Genomic DNA, 21186 nt, shown 5'->3' on the forward strand with positions numbered 1-21186 from the left:
GAACGGACTTTGTGTTGAGGGTTAGGCGCCGAGCAGTTCGATTTCGGGCGGCTATGTGGCACCCATGGCCACTAAGTAGCATCCGCGTCTCCGGCCATGGCCAAGGCTCGTGCGCAGTAAGCAATGAGTGAAGGTCCGGCATCGCCAGCTTGTGCTGGGGAAACCGGTTAGACACGGATTAGTCCCTAACATCCTTCCATATGTCATCCTTTCTGAAATTTCACGAAGCTCCCTCCAAAGTATTTCCAATATTACATATTAATAATTTGTAGGATATCTCAAATTAGAACCTGCTAGCTTGTGCCTTAATTTAATTCTCCAAACAAGTTACCACACAAATGGCTAGGTTTTGGGCTCAGGATCTCAAATGCTTAAGTAGACACTAGGAATAATTGGAAATTGAGATTTTCGTCCCTAAACTCTAATTTCGTATGACTATCCTCTCTACGATTGAACTTTAAGTACGACTCTCGTAAAAACCTAAATTCGGAAGATACTTTGGTGCTATAATTGGACTATAGTTTAATCAAGAGCAAAAATCGAAATATGAATCTTTGCATGATTGATTTCCCAGCACCCATTTGCATTTAGTTTGGGTCACCATACATGTATTCACGTTCAAACCGATCGAAACAAAGTCACGTATCGATGTCACGACCGAATTCGATTTTAATTCGAATAGACTGAAACCACGATTCGAGCAAAACTTTAGGAGCCAGAATGTCGATTTTCAATCTCGAGACCAAATTACAAAAAATCTATCAGCTTTTAAGATCGTGGACGTAATTTCCTCTTCTTCTCTTTTTTTTCTCCGTGCACATCGCATGCGGACGGGAGAGGAAACACTGAGAAATAGACGCTGACAAACAGTAAGTTTCGATCCTCAGGCCCATGATCCAAGAATGAAACTCGTCCTCTTCAGAAGGACGAGCATTATGACTGCATCAGAACTGGACCCGACTGTGTCGGGGTGCGTATGTTTGAGGGAGAGGGAGAGGGGGAGAGGGGGAGAGGAATGTCGAGGGAGAAATGAGTGTCTGGCGGTGGTTGACGAGCATTCGATGCTTCCAAGAGACTGCTCAGTCTCAGCAGTTCCTCTCAAGAAGCACGGGAGACATCAATTGATGCTCTCTTTAGCTGAGAATGGTGAAGCACACTCCCCCAGAATTATTTCCTTTTGCACGAAGAACCAAAGCAATGTTGGCTATATGTGGGTCTCCAGCATATGCCACCTGTAGCATCCATTCTTGCTCTTTTCGTCGTGAACTAATGCAGAAGCTAACGAGTCTTGTGATTAAATACCAAGTATAAGTTGAACGCCAAGAAGAATAATAAACACCACTAGAGATTTGTGTATTAGGGTTTAGGAAACACTTTAACAATTGTGCGACTTATTGTGATAGTGCAATTCTGTGATTGATATTGACTTTTTTTTGCGGATGACTCTCTCATTAAGTAGGTACCCATGCTCGAACCGAACCACGTAAATTTATGATACTCTTTATCATCCGCCGTTGATTTATCAAGTAATTTCGTCTACTCGCATTTGATATTTAATTGCTAGATCTGCTGATTTCCATGTTATCTTATGGCCATTGCCATCAGACCACATCTAAGATTTCTAGAGTTGACTTGGGGCTTTTGCTTTTTTTATCGATGCTTGGAAATTATGTTGTTGTAATTATGTTTGGAGTGAAGGTTGTAATTGAGAAGTTTAACAAAATGAACAACCTTGGGCTGTAGAACATTAAGACGTATGCCGTATAAATGATAAGTGCACTAAAAGTTTTAAAACTTGCCACGAAAATGTAATTGAGTCCTAAACTTTCAAAAGTGTAATCAAATTCTAAAATGTCAAATTGATGCAATCAAGTTTTTTTGTTAACTTCGTCTAACTTCTCTAACAAAATTGTAGATGTGGGTATATATTATTATTTTCTCTCTCCTACGTAGTGTTGACGTGCATAAAACATGAAGTACAGTGTCAAAACGATGTCATTTTAGTTTAAATATAACTTCTTAATCTAAATGTTATTCAAATTAGATTGAAAAAATATACAATTTTCTTTATAAAAAAAAAAAAAAAAGGATGGCAAGCTCAAACCAAGCGAGGGCCGGTTAGGCCCTCGAGGTCGCTGCCCACCATTGCCGAAAAGGGCTAGAGATGGTGGGGCAAGGTTAGACCTAGGTCATCGAGCCTCGACCAAAGACCGACGACCTTGGCCAACCGCATGCATGGGCTGGATCTTGGGTGAGGCTCGCGGCCCTCACCTAGCTCAAGTGAGGGACGAAGACCCTCGTAGCCTATGGTCGGCTTGGGTCGCCGAGCCTTGGCCAAAGGCCAACGACCTTGGACAACCGCAGGGAGGGTCGGATCTTGGGTAATGGTTGCCGCTCGCAACTATCTCAAGCGAGGACCGGGGACATCGTCGCATGCAGTTAACTCTTAGCGAGGGCCCCGACGACCCTGGTTGATCCTCGCCGGCCATTTTCGGTGATGGTAGGTGGCGGTGACGAGTGTCCTACAGGGCCCCACCTCTCTTGCATTCATTTTTTTTTTTCAATTTTATAGATTTTTTACATCTAATTTAAATAATATTTAGACTAAAAATTAGATTTAGATCAAAACAATGTAGTCTTGGCCTTATCATTCATGTTTTCTCTATGTAGGAGAGAGAAAATAATTTAAAGAAACAACATTAGTGTTTTTCATTAGTCAAGTTGGACGGAGTTAACGGAATGACTCGATGGCACTATTTAAAAGTTTTAGAACTCAATTGCACTTTCGTGACAAGTTTCAAGACTCGTGCAATCATCCTCTGTATAAACAAACCAAAGTTTGGCCAAGATATTGGATGGTACATATAAGTTGCTAGAATTGTAAAAGAGGCTGATAAGATTGAGTTGATGGAGAAGGTAAAGCGTATTAATTCAGTTGAATCTTTCAAATGAGGAATTTCTTGATAGTAGATTATTCACGGTTGACTCTCCTCATTAGGGGTATGCAACTAGACCAGGTTTACCATGAAACCGGACTGGACCACCCGAAAAACAATTTTGAAAATAGGTTCCTATTCAAACCGTTTTGGGAATAGGTTCTAATTTTTGCTATTGGAACCGATCTGATTTTCTGTTCCAAGTGAAGACCCACTCGAAAACCAAGCCGGTTTCAGAACCGATTTTTAGTTATTGTTAAAAAAAAAACCTAGTTCCGCTTGTCTCACCTCCTCTATTGTTGGTGGATTATAATTTCTATTGCTCATATTAGGGATTGTTACTTTTGGCGGATAATGAGTTTTATTATCCATCTTTTACTTTGAATAGTTTCTTTGCTATTCATATTATTTTTCTGAAAAAAAAAATCAGAAAATGAAACAAAAGAAAAGTAGATTCTCGAGTAGACCCTAGAACCGGACCCAAAAAACAGGGTAGGTTCCAAAATAGGCTTCACGACAAAAAGGATAGGTTTCGGGTTCCAAAAAATGAAAACCGCTTATAACACGGTATGATTTAGGCTCTAGATCTAGAACCTACCCATCCAAATCATACTCACCCTACTCCTCGTGGAATGAACACCTAATCGGACCACTTAAATATTTGGTTTTTTATTTATTTCTTTTCTCGTTGATTACTTTGATATTTTCGTCGTCTAGCGTTTGGTATTTAATTATAAAATCTGTTAGATTTCGAGTTATTTCACAAAATTTTTGCTAACAATGCAATTTATTCAAGTGTGCGAAACTCTTTAACCACCTCTAAATCCTACCCTACTGGATGTGACAGTTATCGTCACAAACACTCTAGATAGTTATTGAAGCAAATAGGTCCATACTTTTGGGAGTGACTAGATAAAACACTTAGGTTCCGTTTGTTTCGGAAAAAATAAATGATTTGAAAAAAAAAGTGTTTCCTAAAGAACTTGTTGCCGATAAAGAAATTTTTATCCATTAACTAATTATCTCAAACAATCACTTTTAGGAATATATTTTTCAAATCATTCATGTTTTACTAAACAAAAGAAGCCTTAAAGTACTGTGGTTCTAAATGTAACCCATCTTTCTGTGTGTTCTAGTTTGTTCAATTTCTCATCAATAACATTGTTCTTAATGAGTGAAGCCAAGAGAGTAGAACCAATATCCAATGCTTGGTGGAGGCTATAAAGTGCGTTTCAAATATGTCATATTGTGTAAGTATTCCCTTCTGCTTCTTGATTTTGCTATAATTTTCGTAGAAGTTTAAAAAGTAAATACTTCTAAATCACTTTTCATGATAGACAATGGAAGGACGAAATCCGTGGAGCAAGCAATTGGTTATTGTCTAAACTTCAAACTTCGGTTTTTAGGCAGTGGTTTGCAAACACTGATTCTAATGAGAATCACTACCACATTGTCTTCTTAATGATATATGTAAAATATGCACGACACATTTTCACCGGAAGAGACCTACCACCATTCCAGTAGGGGGTCAAGTGAAGTCGGAACCCATTTTTGCTCTCTTCAATCACGGCATTAGCAGAGTGAGCTCGCCCTTCATTCATCAGGTCTCACGGTAGAGATTGTCTGATAGGTGGGTGGAAAAGCTACAAGACGTCACCAAATTCCGTGCCGTCTCTTCTTTATTGACTTTAGCTTATTACAAATATCTCGAGACGAAACTAAAGAGCCCGACATTTTTGTTCCGTTCTCTCTTTCCAAACCGGTAGATAAATTATTCCAGTTACAATTAAACTGCGAACCTAAATGAAACTTACAACGCTTACGGTGCCTTTGACCTTATGCTTGTTGGTTATGCCTTAAGGATCATTCTTGGTCATTTTTTGTTTTGGTTTGTTAGCTGTTTGTTTTGTTTTACTTAGTCAACAAGATAGTAGGAGTTTGTTGTTCAGTTCCTATTTTGTTGCTAGTTAGTGCAATTCAATTTTTCTTTATTTTTTGAAAATGCTATGTACTCTTCTCGGAATTTTTTTTTTAGAGTGACAAGTGCATTTCCGGATTAATCTTCTCTTGTTCTTCTAAATTGAGAGCACATTCTCTGTAACAACAGAGAGCACATTCTATGCAACAAATTGGTATCAGAGCCCTATTGATCTTAAGGGACTTGTGAGAGAGTGCTAAATTCGAAGTAGAACAAGAAAGATGGAACAAACTGGTGTTCCTACTGCCTCATTCTCAACAATCACAGCTCCAATCTTCGATGGAGACAACTACCAAGCATGGGCAGTGAAGATGCAAGCTTTCATGGAGGGTGCGGATCTATGGGAAGTCGTGGAAGAGGACTACGAAGTTATTGATCTACCCAACAATCCAACTATCAATCAAATCGGGTACCATAAAGAGAGAGTAACCAGAAAAGCAAAGGCAAAATCTTGCTTGTTTTCTGCCGTCTCCTCGACCATATTTACTAGAATCATGAAAAAGGATTCAGCACATGATATATGGAATTATTTGAAGGAAGAGTATGAAGGGGATGAGAGAGTGAAAGGGATGAAGGTGCTGAACTTGTTAAGGGAGTTTGAGAGGCAACAAATGAAGGAGAATGAGTCTGTGAAAGAGTTTGTTGATAGGCTAGTTGATATAGCCAATAAGATAAGGGTCCTAGGGACGGATATAGATGATAAAAGGCTGGTTCAAAAGATTTTGGTTGCAAGCTCTGAAAGGTTTGAAGTAACCATTGCTTCTCTTGAGAACACTAAGGACATTTCGGACATTAAACTTGCTGAAGTCCTAAGTGCTCTACTGGCTCGGGAGCAAAGAAGGCTTATGAGGAAGAATGAGCCTATCGAAAGTGCTCTGCAAGCCAAGCTGAAACCGCATACCGCAGAAAAGGGAAGAGGATGGAACCAAAATAGAAGACATGTTGAGGCCGGTCATAGTCATAGCCAGGGAGGTTCAAGTAGAGGTGGACACGATAGGAAGTGGAATGCGGTTCCATGCAAGCATTACGGAAAGAGAAACCACCCTCATTTCAAGTGTTGGAAGAGACCAGATGTGAAGTGCGGGAGGTGTCACAAAATGGGCCATGTTGAGGCCATTTGCGGGGAAAAGCATCAACAACAACAGGCTGAAGGTCAAACCGCAGTAGCCGGTGAAGTGGAGCACCCGTTTGTTGCCTCCTGCTTCATCTCAAATGCATCTAGAGATGGATGGCTCGTGGACAGTGGATGCACCAACCATATGACAGGTAATGAAGGATTATTTAGCAATTTAGACAAATCTGTGAAGTCTAAAGTCGGGATTGGTAATGGAGAATGCATAGAAGTAGAAGGCAAAGGTGATGTAGTGCTTGAAGGTCCTGGTGGTGTTAAGCTTATCACATAGGTTTTGTTTGTGCCAAAGATAGATCAGAACCCGCCGAGTGTGGGTCGGTTAGTAGAGAAGGGGTTGAAGGTCGTGTTTAAGAAGAGTAAGTGTGCCATAGGAGATGAGAATGGTCACATTTTTTTTAGGATTCCTATGAGGAACAAGTGTTTTACATTTAATCCAGTTGATGAGAATTATGAAGCCATGAAAAGTATACAAGATGAGGAGGAGTTATGGCATAGAAGACTGGGTCATTTCCATAGCAAGGGGCTGCAATACTTGCAGCAAAATGAAATGGCAGTGGGGCTACCTATGTTGCAAAAGGAAGTAATCGGCTGTAGAGCATGTTTACAAGGCAAGCAAGTGAGGATTCCTTTCAAAAGGTCAAATTGGAGGGCCAGTGAGAAGTCGCAACTAATTCACACCGATGTGTGTGGTCCAATGCCAGAGGAATCACCGAATGGCAGCAAATACCTCATCACTTTCATAGATGACTGCACTAGAATGTGTTGGGTGTACTTCATAAAGACTAAGGCTGAAGTTAATGAGATTTTTTTGAGGTTCAAAAGAGAAGTGGAGAAGGAGAGTGGCTGCAATATCAAGACAATTAGATCGGACAATGGAGGAGAATACGCCTCAGGCGGTTTCAATGCTATATGTGATAATGCGAGGATCAAGCACCAACTCACTATGCCATACACTCCACAGCAAAATGGAGTGAGTGAAAGGAAGAACAGAAGTATTATGGAGATGGCTAGATATATGCTACATGAGAAAGAACTCCCTAAGAAGTTCTGGGCCGAGGTCGCCAACACTGCAGTCTTTCTTCCGAACAGATCGCCCACTAAAGCTCTCAACAAGCAGACACCATTTGAAGCATGGCATGATTACAAGCCTAAGGTGAGCAACCCGAAAGTGTTTGGTTGCATTTGCTATTCATTGATTCCTTCTGTTAAGAGAGATAAGCTTGATCCAAGAGGAAAAGCATGTATCTTTGTGGGATATAGTTTGCAATCTAAGGCTTATAGAGTTTATAATCCCGCTAGCAATCAGGTTGTGGTGTGTAGAGATGTGAGTTTTATGGAAGATAAGAAGTGGGACGGGTCCGTAGAAGGTGGCAAGGCTGAAGAGGAGGTAGTGCCATTGCGGGTTGAACCAAATGAAGTGGAAGTCGAGGATCTAATTGATCATGTTCTTGTGAGAGGCACTAGATCTCTTGATGAAATTTATGAGAGATGCAATATAGCTTTGATTGAACCAGCTAGCTATAAGGAAGCAAGTGAAGATGTGAAATGGTGTGCTGCAATGGAAGAAGAAATCGAATGATTGAGAAAAACCGGACATGGGATCCGGTTGAGAGGCCCGTAAACGTAAAGGTGATTGGAGTGAAGTGGGTATTCGGGACAAAGTTGAATCCCGATGGCTCAGTACATAAGCACAAAGCAAGACTTGTTGTCAAAGGCTATGCGCAGGTATGGGGAGTAGACTATTCCGAGACCTTTGCTCCGGTGGCAAGGTTAGATACCATAAGGATGCTGCGCTCACTTGCTGCACAAAAGGGCTGGAAAGTATTTCATTGGATGTAAAGTCGGCTTTCCGAATGGAGAGCTAGTGGAGGAGATATATGTTGAGCAGCCTGATGGCTTTGTAGTGAGAGACAAGGAAGATCGGGTGTATAAGTTGAGAAAAGCCTTGTATGGGTTGAAGTAGGCTCCAAGAGCTTGGTATAGTAAGATTGATAAGCATATGCGGGAACTTGGGTTTAAAAGAAGTTTGAGTGAAGTGACCCTATATGTGAAGAAAGGTATGGAAGGTGTAGCTATTGTCTCTCTTTATGTTGATGATCTTTTGGTCACCGGTGATTGCGAAGAGCGGATTGCGTAACTAAAGAGAGGACCGATGAAGTAGTTTGAAATGACCGATCTTGGACTAATGTCCTTCTTTTCGGGAATGGAGGTGCAGCAGAGGAAAGGCGAGGTATTCATCCGTCAAAGGAAATACCTAAGAGAGATCTTAAAGAGATTTGAGATGGAGGAATGTAGAAGTGTGAACACTCCTATGAATCTAAAGGAGAAGCTGCAGAAGACCGAAGGAGCCGAGCCTGCTGATGAAGGAGTATACGGGAGTTTAGTTGGTTGCTTGATGTATCTAATCGCAACAAGACCGGATATCTTGTATGCGATAGGTGTGCTTTCAAGATTCCTAAGTTGAGCTGGTGAAGAACACTTGGTAGCCGCAAAAAGAGTGATTAGATACTTGAAAGGCACTCGGTCATTTGGTGTCAAGTTTACTAAAGTGGACAATTGCGGGTTGCAAGGCTTTCTTGATAGTGATTGGGCTGGTTCGATCGAGGATATGAGGAGTACAAGTGGTTTTTGTTTTACTTTGGGATCTGGATGTTTCACCTGGAGCTCAAAGAAGCAAGAAGTGGTTGCTCGTCTCCATACGTGAAGCCGAGTTTCTAGCGGCTCTTGCAGCAGACCAATCATGCAATATGGTTGAGAAAGTTGATGCGGGATCTGGAAATAGAAGTTGAAGGACCAACCGAGATACTTGTGGACAACCAAGCTGCACTAGCCATATCTCAAAATCCTGTCTTTCACGGGAGAACCAAGCATTTCAAGATCAAGTTCTACTATTTGAGGGAAGTGCAACAAGAAGGTGAAGTGAAGCTACTCTATTGCAAGACGGAAGATCGGGTGGCTGATGTGTTTACTAAGCCACTACAAGCAAGCAGACTTGAGTTACTAAAGAAGAAGGTTGGAATGTGTTCTGCTCCTTAAGCCAAAGAGGAGTATGTTGGTTATGCCTTAAGGATCATTCTTGGTCATTTTTTGTTCTCGTCTGTTAGTTGTTTGTTTTGTTTTACTTAGTCAACAAGATAGTAGGAGTTTGTTGTTCAGTTCCTATTTTGTTGCTAGTTAGTGCAATTCAGTTTTTCTTTATTTTTTGAAAATGCTATGTACTCTTCTCGGAATTTTTTTTTTAGAGTGACAAGTGTATTTCCAGATTAATCTTCTCTTGTTCTTCTAAATTGAGAGCACATTCTCTGTAACAACAGAGAGCACATTCTGTGCAACAATGCTAATCTCTTTTCAGTGAAATTAGAGGCCGATATTAAGTCAGCGGCATAACAATGACAAAAATGAAACGGTCGTCCTGAGCAACAACAACATGAAAATGACAATAATCCTCTGATCATTCAGCACAAGACTGTCTATAGTTTTTGCTGTACTTACGTCCAGGTTGCCAGGTTGGAGCTCTCGTATTTAGAAGTGGCCACATGATGATCATGATGACGTGGTGGCCAAGTCGGGCCCACCACAGAAGGGTCGGGTCGCAGTCTTACTAGGCTGTAGCAGGTATTGACCCGGTGGACCCGACACATTTGGACCACTCCCGAAAAGAGGTCCCCGATGGGCATTCAGCAAAATAAACACTTTGATGGACCAAAACATGAGCGAGCATGTTGTCCCACGGAATGTGTCACCGATTTTGAATGCAGTATGTACATGTACAACCGCATAATTACTCCATAGCTAACACTGTTGTGTCGGTGTCGTTTCGGTAGTTCTTTCGGGATTGGGAGGGCGGGCACCGATACTGGCCGGAAATTCTTAATGTGATTGGACCAATCCGTATTTTCATGATAATATTGATTGGATTGAGCTGAAGGATGATATATTTATAGTATACACAGAACCGACCCAATTCTAAAGTATTGACATTGGAAATGAATAGACAAAATAGACCATCTTCTTGATTTCTTTTCCAATTTAGTAAATTATCGTTTTTTTCGTCAAGTGTGGCGACAACCAGACTAAAATCTAATCACATAAGATTGTAGGTTGGTTCTTCTTGACAACTTGAGACTTTTGCCAGCTAACTAAACAATATCAAATAAAAGGTCCCCCAAATTCTATGTAATCACATCACAAATTTATCTTCATTGACTGCCTCATCGTTCTAAACACACTCATGCACTCTCCTCTCTCTTGTCAACATGTATTTTATGGGTAACACCACTCAACGACGTGAAGTGACCAAGTAATTTTTTCATTGGCATGATATGCATCTTACTTAAACTTTGCATTTACAAGTTTGAAGCTCTCACTTCTTATTTATCGGTCTTTACACGTGTTATTGTCGCATCTAATGAATTCCGCACGAACTACTTTTTCAAACACTTCTTCAAACTGGACAACCAACAACACGGCGGAGACAGCCTCGTGGCCGTCTTTATCTGCATCTGTCCATCTCACAGCAAACCATTCATGGATATGACAAAAAAAAGTAGTTGATAGGCATAATTGTCTAAGGTCAACCCATTTAACACTGTTGTATGAAACAATCGGTTTATTTGTGGCAAGACATACGGTTAAATTTCGATCTTGGATGGCAGGGAAGGGCTTGCAGTTGCATGTATGCCTTTAGTTCAGCCACATGCATGGGGGTATGTACGTGCTCGTGTATTAATTCAACCTACTTCTTGCAGCGAGGCAGGACGGAAGTAGGGCATTAATTAGCAAAGAATTCTCCACAGCTCATGAAAAAAATGGCCCACGTTTTACATACACACGTGTAAAGAGCGTTAGTTTTAGATTATGCGTAAATAACATACGCGTTCACTAGGAAATAAAAGGGGTCTTAAAACTCATTTCATGGTGCCTTCCCGCACCGGACAGCTGATTCATTACACTGGTTGGGAGGTGAGGGGTTCGATCCTTGTCTATGCATCGTGCCCCCATGAGGTGTATCATGAGTGCTGGTGCTGCTTTGATCCTGACTTCAGGTGTCGAGAGTTCGAATACTCCCTCGTATACTTAGTTAGGAATTCTCCGGATGTAGTGGCGGTAACCCTATTGGACTCCCTTCAGTAATTTACTCGCTATGACCAGCACGCGACAGGACGGCTGGGGTGGCTAAACCACGGCTGTAAGAACAAGTCAGGGTGGAATCTCGGCACGTGAAATGATTCAGCCTTATTATTGCGAGACACTGGTGCACCTAAGTCCAATCGGTCTCGATCGTTCGACCCCGTGAAACTTGCTTGATTTGAGGGTTGATGTACCTCGAACTCATGTGCACCGGGGACATACAAGCATCGCTCATCGTCCACGGATGTTGGAGCCTACCACGACAAGCAATCACATATACAAGCCAGTCGTCATTGACATAGTTCTGTTGCTCTCAATTGTCGGGTCGTGGATGGAAATGGTTGTCAGCAACTCGATGTCGATGGCACTAGCCAGCAATCGATGGATTGGTTCATGATGGTCTCTTTCCCCGCACGACATTTCGGGAACTCATTAGTCCACTCAGTTTTTTCCTCAGCGTATTCGAATGGAGTCCATTCCTAGTTTTTCTAAATAATCTTCGATGTTGTTAATGACATGGATAATCTACTTATCATAGAGTAGAATAGGAGCAGAAGGCAGACACGTGTCAATCGATGAAGAAGAAAAGAGTAATATAATATCTAGGTCCCAACGTGGAGAGCAAGCAAATCAGTTGTATATGTTGAGATTAAGCGCACAAACATAACAAAATAGGGAGTAAAGACGAGAAAGAGAAATCAAGACACGAAAGTTTATCCTAGTTCATCCTTAAAGCAAGGCTACACATCCAGGAGAGGATTCCGCTATGATTAGTATCTCCCACCTCTTTATTACAATTCTCAATTACAAGAAAAAGATACTGTATAGAATAGTAGATATTCATGAGCTCAAGCCTAAACTACTGACTTAAACTATAAAAGACCTCTCGCGTCCCGCCAATGAGAGGTATGAACCATAACTCAACAGTATGAAGTGTCAAAATGTATTGGTAGAGCATATGCAATGGGAAGGTTATGGTTTTGAGGATGCCTTTGGGCTTCACTCCTTTCCCGATGCAGCATTCCCTTGAGTCGGTCCTAGAAAGAATCATAGTCGCGTTGTGCGGCGGCTTGCTCGATCGATGTACAAAGAGATAGGATGTTAGATAGCCTTTCCTGGGTGGAAAATCAAATTATGGGTTCGAGAAAGGTCGCAAGGTAGTTTGCTTGCTTACTTGTTAGAGTATGGCCGCACCGACTAAAATAGATGGTAAGGCTTAGAACAAATAGCAATCAATAATTTCCTTCGAAAGTGCTTGATTTCTTGTATTTCACCAATAAAGCAAAGGAAACCAAAGTCACATTGTGTAGAATCTAGTGGGTTTGACATGGGCCAATACAACGGCCCTTTTAATGGCCCAAGTATTATCGTGTCAAAGCCCAATAGAGAGAAGGTAAGTTGACCCACCCAACAAGTCAACAATGTAGAATTTGCTCGTAGAATCCATTTAACGATGACATCACTTCTTGGCAAAGAAGGGTTGCGGGAAATTAAGATGCTTGACACTACTTAGCATAGTCCACACATGAGCTTCCCCAATTAAACATTTACTCCTCGTCTCCTAGTTATTGGAGGAAAATTAATTCAAGGAACAATAACAAAGCTTTCCCTTGTAAAACATCGATCCAGAGGCTCGATGCCTTACATTTGTCTTTTAATTTATTAGTGAACGGGCGATGGGTTTGGACTGAACTGGCCCATTTAATCAGAGTTTGACTCGACCGTCTAACTTGAATGATCCATACCCGAGCCGACCTAAACCAACACAAGTTCACAAAATATCCCATATTCTAAGATGTATTAGTTAAGTGAACCTTGTCACCTCAGCCAACATCGTCATCGTCACTGCCTCGTTGGCGTGGGTGTTGGCAAAAGTAATCAAAGTCATTATCATAATAATTGCGCAATATCTAGAGATTCTACCCTAGATATCATTAATTATGGTATCACAATCTCATTTGTGGCTTGTCCCCATGTAAATGAGGATAAGAGCATGGGGCTTTAGACGAGAGTTGCACATTACTCTGACCACATTGCTTCACAATGCTGCTTGTGCCTCTGTTTCTTTTCAACCCTAGCTTGGTCTCCTCCCACCCTCCTCTGTGTTCCTACAGTTCAAAAGTGTACTTTTCCCCTACTTTTTAGTTTTCCTTTAAAATATGGGAATGAGTTTTATTTATAAAAAATTATAAGCAATTATGCATTGTTATACATTTCAAATTCGGTGAAAGTATCTAGCATGTCTGCGCAATTTATATGCTTTTTGTATACATGTCATTTCCCTCGACCCGTAAGTTTAAGCTTTTGAACTAGACATTCTAACATAATGTCGAGTATAAGTTCTACCCACTTTATCTATGAATCCCTATTTATCAAATTCTATGTGTCTGCTCCTAATCCGGATTGCAAGGCAGAAGGGTACTAAAGTATCCCACATTGCGTATTTAAGGAATTTATAGTTTTCTTCCACCTATAAGTTGGACTTTCTAACACTATCAATCAACCAATACCTATTTTCATTCAGCCATGCAAAGCAAAAACAGATTTTAAGCGAAGGAAGAGAGACGTATTAAACACATAATTTATTTCACTAACCACCTTGATGAGAACTTATAGATCCTGGTTGGTATTTCTTCATCAGGGTCTGCGGACCCCTTACAAAGAAGCTGCTAGAGTCACTATTTACAGCACTGGACGTCTTGGCCGAGTCATCCCCCGGCTGACCCGCCATACGAAGAGCAGAGAAAGGATCCCCCCAGATGTCGTATGTGAACTCGTTCCTGAATTCTGCCTTTTTCTCTGACTTGACGGTCTTTTCGCTGCGCAGTTGGGAACCGGGAGCTCGAGCGTGCGGGGCAATAGTAGCCGTTGAAACCAGATAATGAGAAGAGCAACGCAAACTCGAGGTGGGTCTCCCCGCGCATGGGAACGTTGCAGAAGGCAATAGCACGGACTTACTAGCAGCTTTTGCTCGTGCTGGAGGCTGCTCCTGAGGTACAGTGAAGCTCTTGTCGTCTGAAATTGCAGGTTCCAAACAGTTTGCCTTCTCATCAGATTCGGAGACTTGACGGCTCTCCTTAAATCGGTCTGGCCATAGAGAAAGGGGATTTCTGGTCTCAATACATTGCTCCGGATCAGGAGAGAGAGACAACATTCTTCTGGGTGTAGGAACAGAAGAGGCAGGGGATAAGGGAGATGAAGGCGTCGAATTTCCGCTTTGGCTACTCGATACATCAAAAAGCGCGCTAAAACCTGCACCAGCGCCCTTTCTCCTTCTCCGCCTTCTTCCTTTGTCTTTTCCGATGTGAATACTGAGGTTAACAGGCTGCGATACTTCCTCCAACAGCGAACATGATCGTTCCCTTTCTTTATGAGCTTCTGCAGGAATGACCGGTGTTTCCACATCCTGAGCATTTGATTTTGTTTCTGGTGCACCAATCCCATGTTCTCCTTCATATCCACGGAGATTATCAGCATATGCCATGGACTCCGGTAGTAAGGGTTCATCTGTAACTACAAAGTTAGGAAAATGATCCAGCTTGGTGGACCCAAAAGGTTTACTACTTTTTCTACTATAGTGAACTCTTGAGGGTGTTCCTTTACTCTGCGTGGTCATAATGGAATCCTTTCCCCTCCCCCATCGCCAGTCCTGCGAACAAAAGACCGTCATCTGGGGGAAGATGCAAAATAATACTAACACCACAAAAGGAGCAGCAAGGAAGATCGCCTCGAATATACTCTTCATCTGAATCAAGAACAGAGATTTCTTGCATGAACCAAGCATGGTCAAGGGAATATTGGCTTTCATGGGTACAACCAGAATTCCAGTGGCCAAATCCAATTCAAGATCTCGGTGTTCCACGGGAGCCAAAAAATTGCTTCTGTAAGATATTACAAGCTTCTTTGCTTCCCCAGGTTCCAGAGAAAGATTCGTACAGTTGTGAACCATGAATCCATCCAACTTACAGTCTGTCCCGGAAACCCTTATCCTTCTAACCTCCAATGGCAAATCGCCTGTATTCTTGGCATAAATTACCTTGGTTAAAGGCTCGTGACATGAATGTGCGGCATCATGCAACTGGGATGTCATCTTCCCTTGATTGAAAACGTTCAAGGAATCAGACAAATTGAGGTCAAATTCTAATTTTTCAACAGGCTCTGAATTTTCAACCAGGACAAGAGAATATGATCCCCCGATTCCCCGCAAAGATAACCACTCCACGCCAGAAAGGTTGTTCCTTACCAGCACCGAACTCCTCCACTCACAACGATCCGATGGGTGGAAGATCAAAGGCCCCAAAGATGCCTGCCCTTGAGGATGAACATAAGCTTCTGTTAGAGCACTCTCCGCTACAGAAAACCCATAGGCAAGTGGTTTGACAGATTCACCATGAACCAAGATGCCAGACGAAATGGGATGCCCTAGTTGAATCCAGTCCTTGCACTCGTCAATAATTTCTCCTGAGTTCAAGAGCAGTTGCATAATGACTGGTTGCTGACTTGGATTATATACGGTGATCCACTTGGAGAGACGAGTCCCAACAGGGACAACGTTGAAGAAAACCTCATAGTCATCAAGCACCGACATCTCACAATTGGTACCTTGAGATTTCCAGTTTCCTAGCACGAACTCATCTAATTCTGCTGTCTGCAGTCCCTTCAGAAGTAAATCAGATGTAACAATTTAGTATTTGATATGACGTTACAAAAAAACCAATATTGTCCTATATTGCAGAAAAAGCAGTGACAAATTGTTACTAGGGAGGAAGTAGATTCTATTTGTTCCTGTAGAGAAAGTCATTTAAATAAAAAAAAAATTCTAATTGGCGGGAAGGGGACCCCTTATCCAGAGATAGACTTACAGGAAGGAACACAAAATTGCATTTTTTTTTTTTTTTGTGGCTTATGAACTGGAACAAGCAAATCTGAATATGAATACCAGGAACAACAGACAATTTAGATATCTCAGGTTATCACGAAGAAGAATTTATCCAGGTATATCTGATGAGCAGCAGTCATTACCATCCAATTCCTGTTCATGGAGAAGCTGGAGAAAAATTATAACAAGAAGATGGACATGTTTTGACTTTATTTGTTGGTTCCATTTGATCATCAGTTAATAAGTATAAATTCAGGTATATAAAGATGAACACAAGCAGGAAACAGTTGCATGCATTTCAGTCCTTCATCAAAGTTCCTTAAGCAACAAAAATCATTAGTAACAACAATCATTTATGGGAGAGATCTCAAGAAACCTATTAAGAACATGAGTCAGATAACAAAGAAGGTCCTCTTTGTATTTGAGACCATGCAATAAATCTCCCATTTCACGAATGTGGAAATGGGACAATGGCAAGCTGGAGGACAAGTAGAAGTGAATGAATAACTGTAAAGAACAATCTGTTTCACTAGAACTCATTTCCTATAAGCTTTCAAAAAGTAGGAACATGAAAGATGACTTTAGACATTCAGTAGTTCATGTGATTACCGCTTTATGAAAAGATGCTTTATACGAACCTTCAAACAGTTCATTAATTTTAAACGACTCCTTAACAACAGAATATTCATTATGAAAATCGGTAACACTCTATATCTGAGACATGATTCCAGGACAGGTTTACTTATCCTCCATGAAAAAATGTTTAGGCAGTCTCAATTTAAAAGATAAATTGCTTGAAAATCAGATGAACCATTAGATAGCAAACCTTATAAAAGACTAGACTCCTTGGCTCTCATCACCCTAGCACATGTAAGGTCTGCACAGAATCTACTAAATACACACAGAAACCAAAAAAAAAAAAAAAAAAAAAACCAAAGAAACAAAACAAAACAAAATACCTCGCTAGACAATCTCATTCCAAAAAAAATGTTCAGATGAATTTTTACAGTCTCATATGGTAAGACAGACCATTAAGATACCAACATGAATAAAATATACAATTATCCCTTGCATTAGGACAAGAATGGAATTCTCAGCAAAATTTTTTCAAAAAACCTAGGAATGTAAGTCTAAACCACATGAAACACAGAATAATGTCCCCTGAATTAATAACAACATAGAGAGCAAACTCTAAAAAATGCATACTTTTGCAATAATCAGATATAATGACAAGACAAATGCTAGTGATCAAGACCACACAGATAAGCAAACAGCACAACTAAGAACTGTCGTATGATAGCTAGGAAACACAGACCAAACACATAATTCACGAATGAATAAATTTGTGCAGAAATTACATACTTCAGCCTTTGCTCGCAAGTGCTCCAATGATAATGTCCTTTTATTTCCAAAATTGGCAATATGGAACTGATGATTGTAACCAGAAAAGGAATCTCGTCTCAAGCAGATATGTAGAATGTCCTGGCAGAGAATTTCAATCTGACTGCGTGAGTCATTCGTCTGTATAAGTAATTTACATTTTCTGTCTGCATCGAACGTCTCACGAGTAAAATGAATTTGATCTGAAATGTGATTGCAAGCAAGTACAGCAACTTGTGTAATGGTGCTGGGAAAGAGTACCAAGCCATCCATGTACTTGATCTGAAAAAGCTTTGAATTTGCTATTTCACTAATCTTAGTAACAGTAATAACATGTGTAGCGCTATTCCTCAAAGATATGCTAACAAAACTTCCAGCGACATCAGATGATGTCATGCTCTCAAGAGAGATGGAGAGAAGACCAGCTATATCATGAGTTACTGCCATATCATCTATCTCGGCTTCAATTGGTACCATCACAATGTCAGCTCTATCTTTTGAAGACCTTGTTAATTGCATGCAAAAGGCACCCAAAACTTTACCAACAGAACCCAGAGTTAAATCTATCTCTACAATGTCCTCACTAATCTGAGGACCAACTTCCCAACTTTTATGAGATCTCATTGCCATCACTGGCAAATCAAGAGGACTACTCTTCACAAGAAACCAATCTTTAACACTCTGCAGTTCATCAGAACTTGAGGGATTTTCCTGTATACAAGTTGCTTCCATATGCAGGGAATTATTTCCCAGAGAAACTGATAACCATAGGGCTATTTCTTCCACGTAGAGGCTCTCATCGAAAGGGTTGAACAACGACAAGTTCTTTCTCCACCTTCCACTGGAAGATTCATCTACACCTAATATGGGCTGAATCTCATACAGAGACTTGACTGCAAAGCCTCTGGCCTGAACCAAAAAACCTCCAAAATTTGTTTGCACAATCAGATGAGCTGACGACAAACCCTGCCATCTGGGCAAGAAGACAAAACAGAGAGAAGCTATTTCACCAGGTTCCAGTACTGCCTCAGTAAAGTTGCAAGGAAAGAACTGCACATCTGTGCTGAACGGCTGGTAGACATGTAAAATGCTGTCACTCCAGTTGTTTGACACTGTTAAGAAGGCTATGGAAGGACCATACAAGTAACTTTCTCCCCAGTCAAGTATAGGAGGGTTAATTTCTATATTGGGTGACAAAAAACCTGACTTGCCCATTTCAGAATTCTTGCCCTGACTGAAACTGACACTTTTTTGATTAAGTAGAGGTGCTCTACAAGAAGATATATCATGTTGATTAGCACCGGATGTTTGAATATATGAGAACTCATTAACATTCTTCCTAGAGTTCAAAGAACAAGAGACGGTCCTTCCATTTGATAATATAGATACACCATAATCTGATGACCAGCTGGAGTTACTTGCCCACTGAGTAAATTCACCTGGTCCTCCTCCGACGAATAATGGATCATCGGGCCTAATCAAAGAGGCTTCCAAAGTAGTATCCTTGGTGTCGGACTTCTCAGACAAAAAACCAGGCAGTGTTGAAGGAAAGCAGAAAAACTCAGAATTGCTACAGACATTGCCAAGAGTTATGCGAGCTTTTGAATTATCTGAAGCATAATCTGAACCAACATCCCTAAGAATAATATTCGGAATGCCGGCACCATAATCGCCATTAGAGGATCCACATCCATTGGCTTCTTCCACAGATTCTTGTATCCCAACCTCAAAGCAATGTCCACACGTGACAAAGGAGAAGAAGATGCATGATAGAAACCCAATGACAATCGATGCCTTGGTCACGCGAAAAGATCCCCTGGATAAAGCAACGTCACAGATAATGTTCTAATAACAGCAGCAATGAATTGCAGTAGATCGTGAACTAAACCAAATAAAAGGACATGCTGCATGAAAATTCGAAACAACGAAAGGAAATTGAAACGAATAAGCAGGGGATACTAAAAAGTCAAATCGTCAGGAAGTCTACAATCCAAAAAAGAATATCAACGGTTTTTAAGAAGTGATTCAAATACCCAGTCTGGTTACCATAGAGGAATATGATGTTAACTAAAAGCTGATCAAAGCTGAAAACTATCATCTACGAGAGCACATATTTTCATATGTGATTGCACTTTTTTTTTTCCTCCAAGCTGCTCAGCTCTAATTCAGAAACTGTCTCTTCAGCATTAGTTCCATTGAAAAATTAAAAATAAAACAAGCGGATTAAGTGGGATCACCATGCATTTAAAGGAAGATGGAGCAGACGACCCTAAAACAGAAAAATGAAAGATTTTTGCGCCTCCAAAAACAACATCACAAATTTTACTTCCCAAAGATGAATTAAATTTAATTGTTCGCTCCAAAAAAAAAAAAAAAAAAAAAAATTCTTGCTCTGCTCTAAACTGGAACCATCATTAAAACACTTAGCACAAACAGACTAAAACTGATTAAGCGGCTAATCAAATCCGTTTCCACAAAAATCGGAAACAATGCTCATTGGCGTCCCAACCAGTTTTGACTCAGACAACCAACTAATTTAAACCTCAAAATCCAAACACAGCACATCCTAGTAACTAACCTTACCTAATAAACGACAGAGACGAAGGAGAGGGACGAGGAAACCCATTAAAATAAAAAATAAAAAAGAATAAAAAGACTTTCTCTATAAAACAAAGTGAGCAGCCAAAAAAAAAAAAAAAATCGGCTATTTTTGCGCACACAGACGTTTAACTCGTGTTCGCGGAACGATCGCCGAGCAATCAATCCCACCCGCCAGCCCAAAAATGGATAAGATAAAAAACCCAAAGATCGACCGAATCAACGTTCTTCACCACAAAGCAAGAAAGCGAAAACCAAGCATACTTGAAGAAACTTGAGAACAGATGAATACTCAGCCGAAAACCGATCTTATCTTCGCAAAAAAGGGAAAGAAAACGACAAAAACTTATTCTCGTCACGCGACGGAGCTCCAGAGAGAGAGAGGGTCATCACGAGGTGGTGTAGAACGACGACGCGAGAGGGCCAGAGCTCCTTACCGGAGACAGAACATCGAGCGACGGTTAGGAGCGCGGCTGATCGGTAGGGTTTCAGCGTCCATGCGAGGTCGAGGGAACCATGCGAAGGTTTTCTCGTTTAAGGGCTCTTCGATCTCTTTGCTTCCTCGAATTTCTCGGAGGAAAACAAGAGAAGAAAATGCTTAGGACACAAGCACACCTGATAAGCAGCAGCTCAATGAATGGCCTCAGAGAGACACAATATGACAACAGAGAGAGAGGAACGTTGAAAACAAAGCGAGAAAGACCGGCTTTGCCCCTCGATTGTGTAGATATTTACGAGACTGGGACCAGTCAAGGAGTTCTCAATGCTAGTAAGCCATGAGAGAAAAAAAAATAAGAGGGGCTTCTGGGATTGTGATTGTGACTGTGATTGTGAATGCTAATGCCAATGATTTTTTGGTTTGGGTACTTTTTGAAGGATAAATTTCACTTCTAGGGTTTGGCTATTGAAATCTCCTAGATACGAATGCACGCTCGAACAATCTGATCAAGTATATATAAATTGTGAAGTCGAGTCAATACCATTTCTTATCATTTTATCGCGATGTATCCTGAATGAACTCACTTGTCTTTTCTCCACGATGATATAGGCGTTCGGTGTTTTCAATAATGTGACGGCACGTGTGTGGTATAGGAATGCCTCTGCGTTAAGCATTTCCTATTACATGCCGCCACGTGGGCATGAGAGGGTGTTA

General features: G+C 40.9%; 2 protein-coding genes across 2 annotated transcripts; one reads left to right on the forward strand and one right to left on the reverse strand.

The window, feature by feature from the left end:
* The first annotated feature begins 5135 nt into the window (after positions 1-5135).
* Positions 5136-6317, forward strand: LOC125314429. The gene has a single exon (XM_048276652.1). It carries the CDS (start codon positions 5136-5138, stop codon positions 6315-6317), a length of 1182 nt encoding a protein of 393 aa, XP_048132609.1.
* Positions 6318-13130: 6813 nt separating this feature from the next.
* LOC115740154 lies at positions 13131-20701 on the reverse strand. The gene is made up of 4 exons (XM_030673572.2): positions 20471-20701; positions 17418-19251; positions 13775-15833; positions 13131-13284 (listed from the first exon to the last, which is right to left on the reverse strand). The coding sequence occupies exons 1-4, from the start codon at positions 20530-20532 to the stop codon at positions 13196-13198; spliced, it is 4044 nt and encodes a 1347-aa protein (XP_030529432.2). The 5' UTR covers positions 20533-20701; the 3' UTR covers positions 13131-13195.
* Positions 20702-21186: the final 485 nt, after the last annotated feature.

Source organism: Rhodamnia argentea, chromosome 1 (assembly GCF_020921035.1).
Source record: "Rhodamnia argentea isolate NSW1041297 chromosome 1, ASM2092103v1, whole genome shotgun sequence".
In the NCBI taxonomy this organism is placed as follows: Eukaryota; Viridiplantae; Streptophyta; class Magnoliopsida; order Myrtales; family Myrtaceae; genus Rhodamnia; species Rhodamnia argentea.

Coding starts and splice junctions, on each gene's coding strand:
- LOC115740154 (XM_030673572.2), bottom strand. CDS start 20,532: ATGGACGCTGAAACCCTACCGATCAGCCGCGCTCCTAACCGTCGCTCG. Junction 19,252..20,470: donor CGCTCGATGTTCTGTCTCCG/GTAAGGAGCTCT, acceptor TGCTTTATCCAG/GGGATCTTTTCGCGTGACCA. Junction 13,285..13,774: donor ATCTATAAGTTCTCATCAAG/GTGGTTAGTGAA, acceptor TTTGAACTGTAG/GAACACAGAGGAGGGTGGGA.
- LOC125314429 (XM_048276652.1), top strand. CDS start 5,136: ATGGAACAAACTGGTGTTCCTACTGCCTCATTCTCAACAATCACAGCT.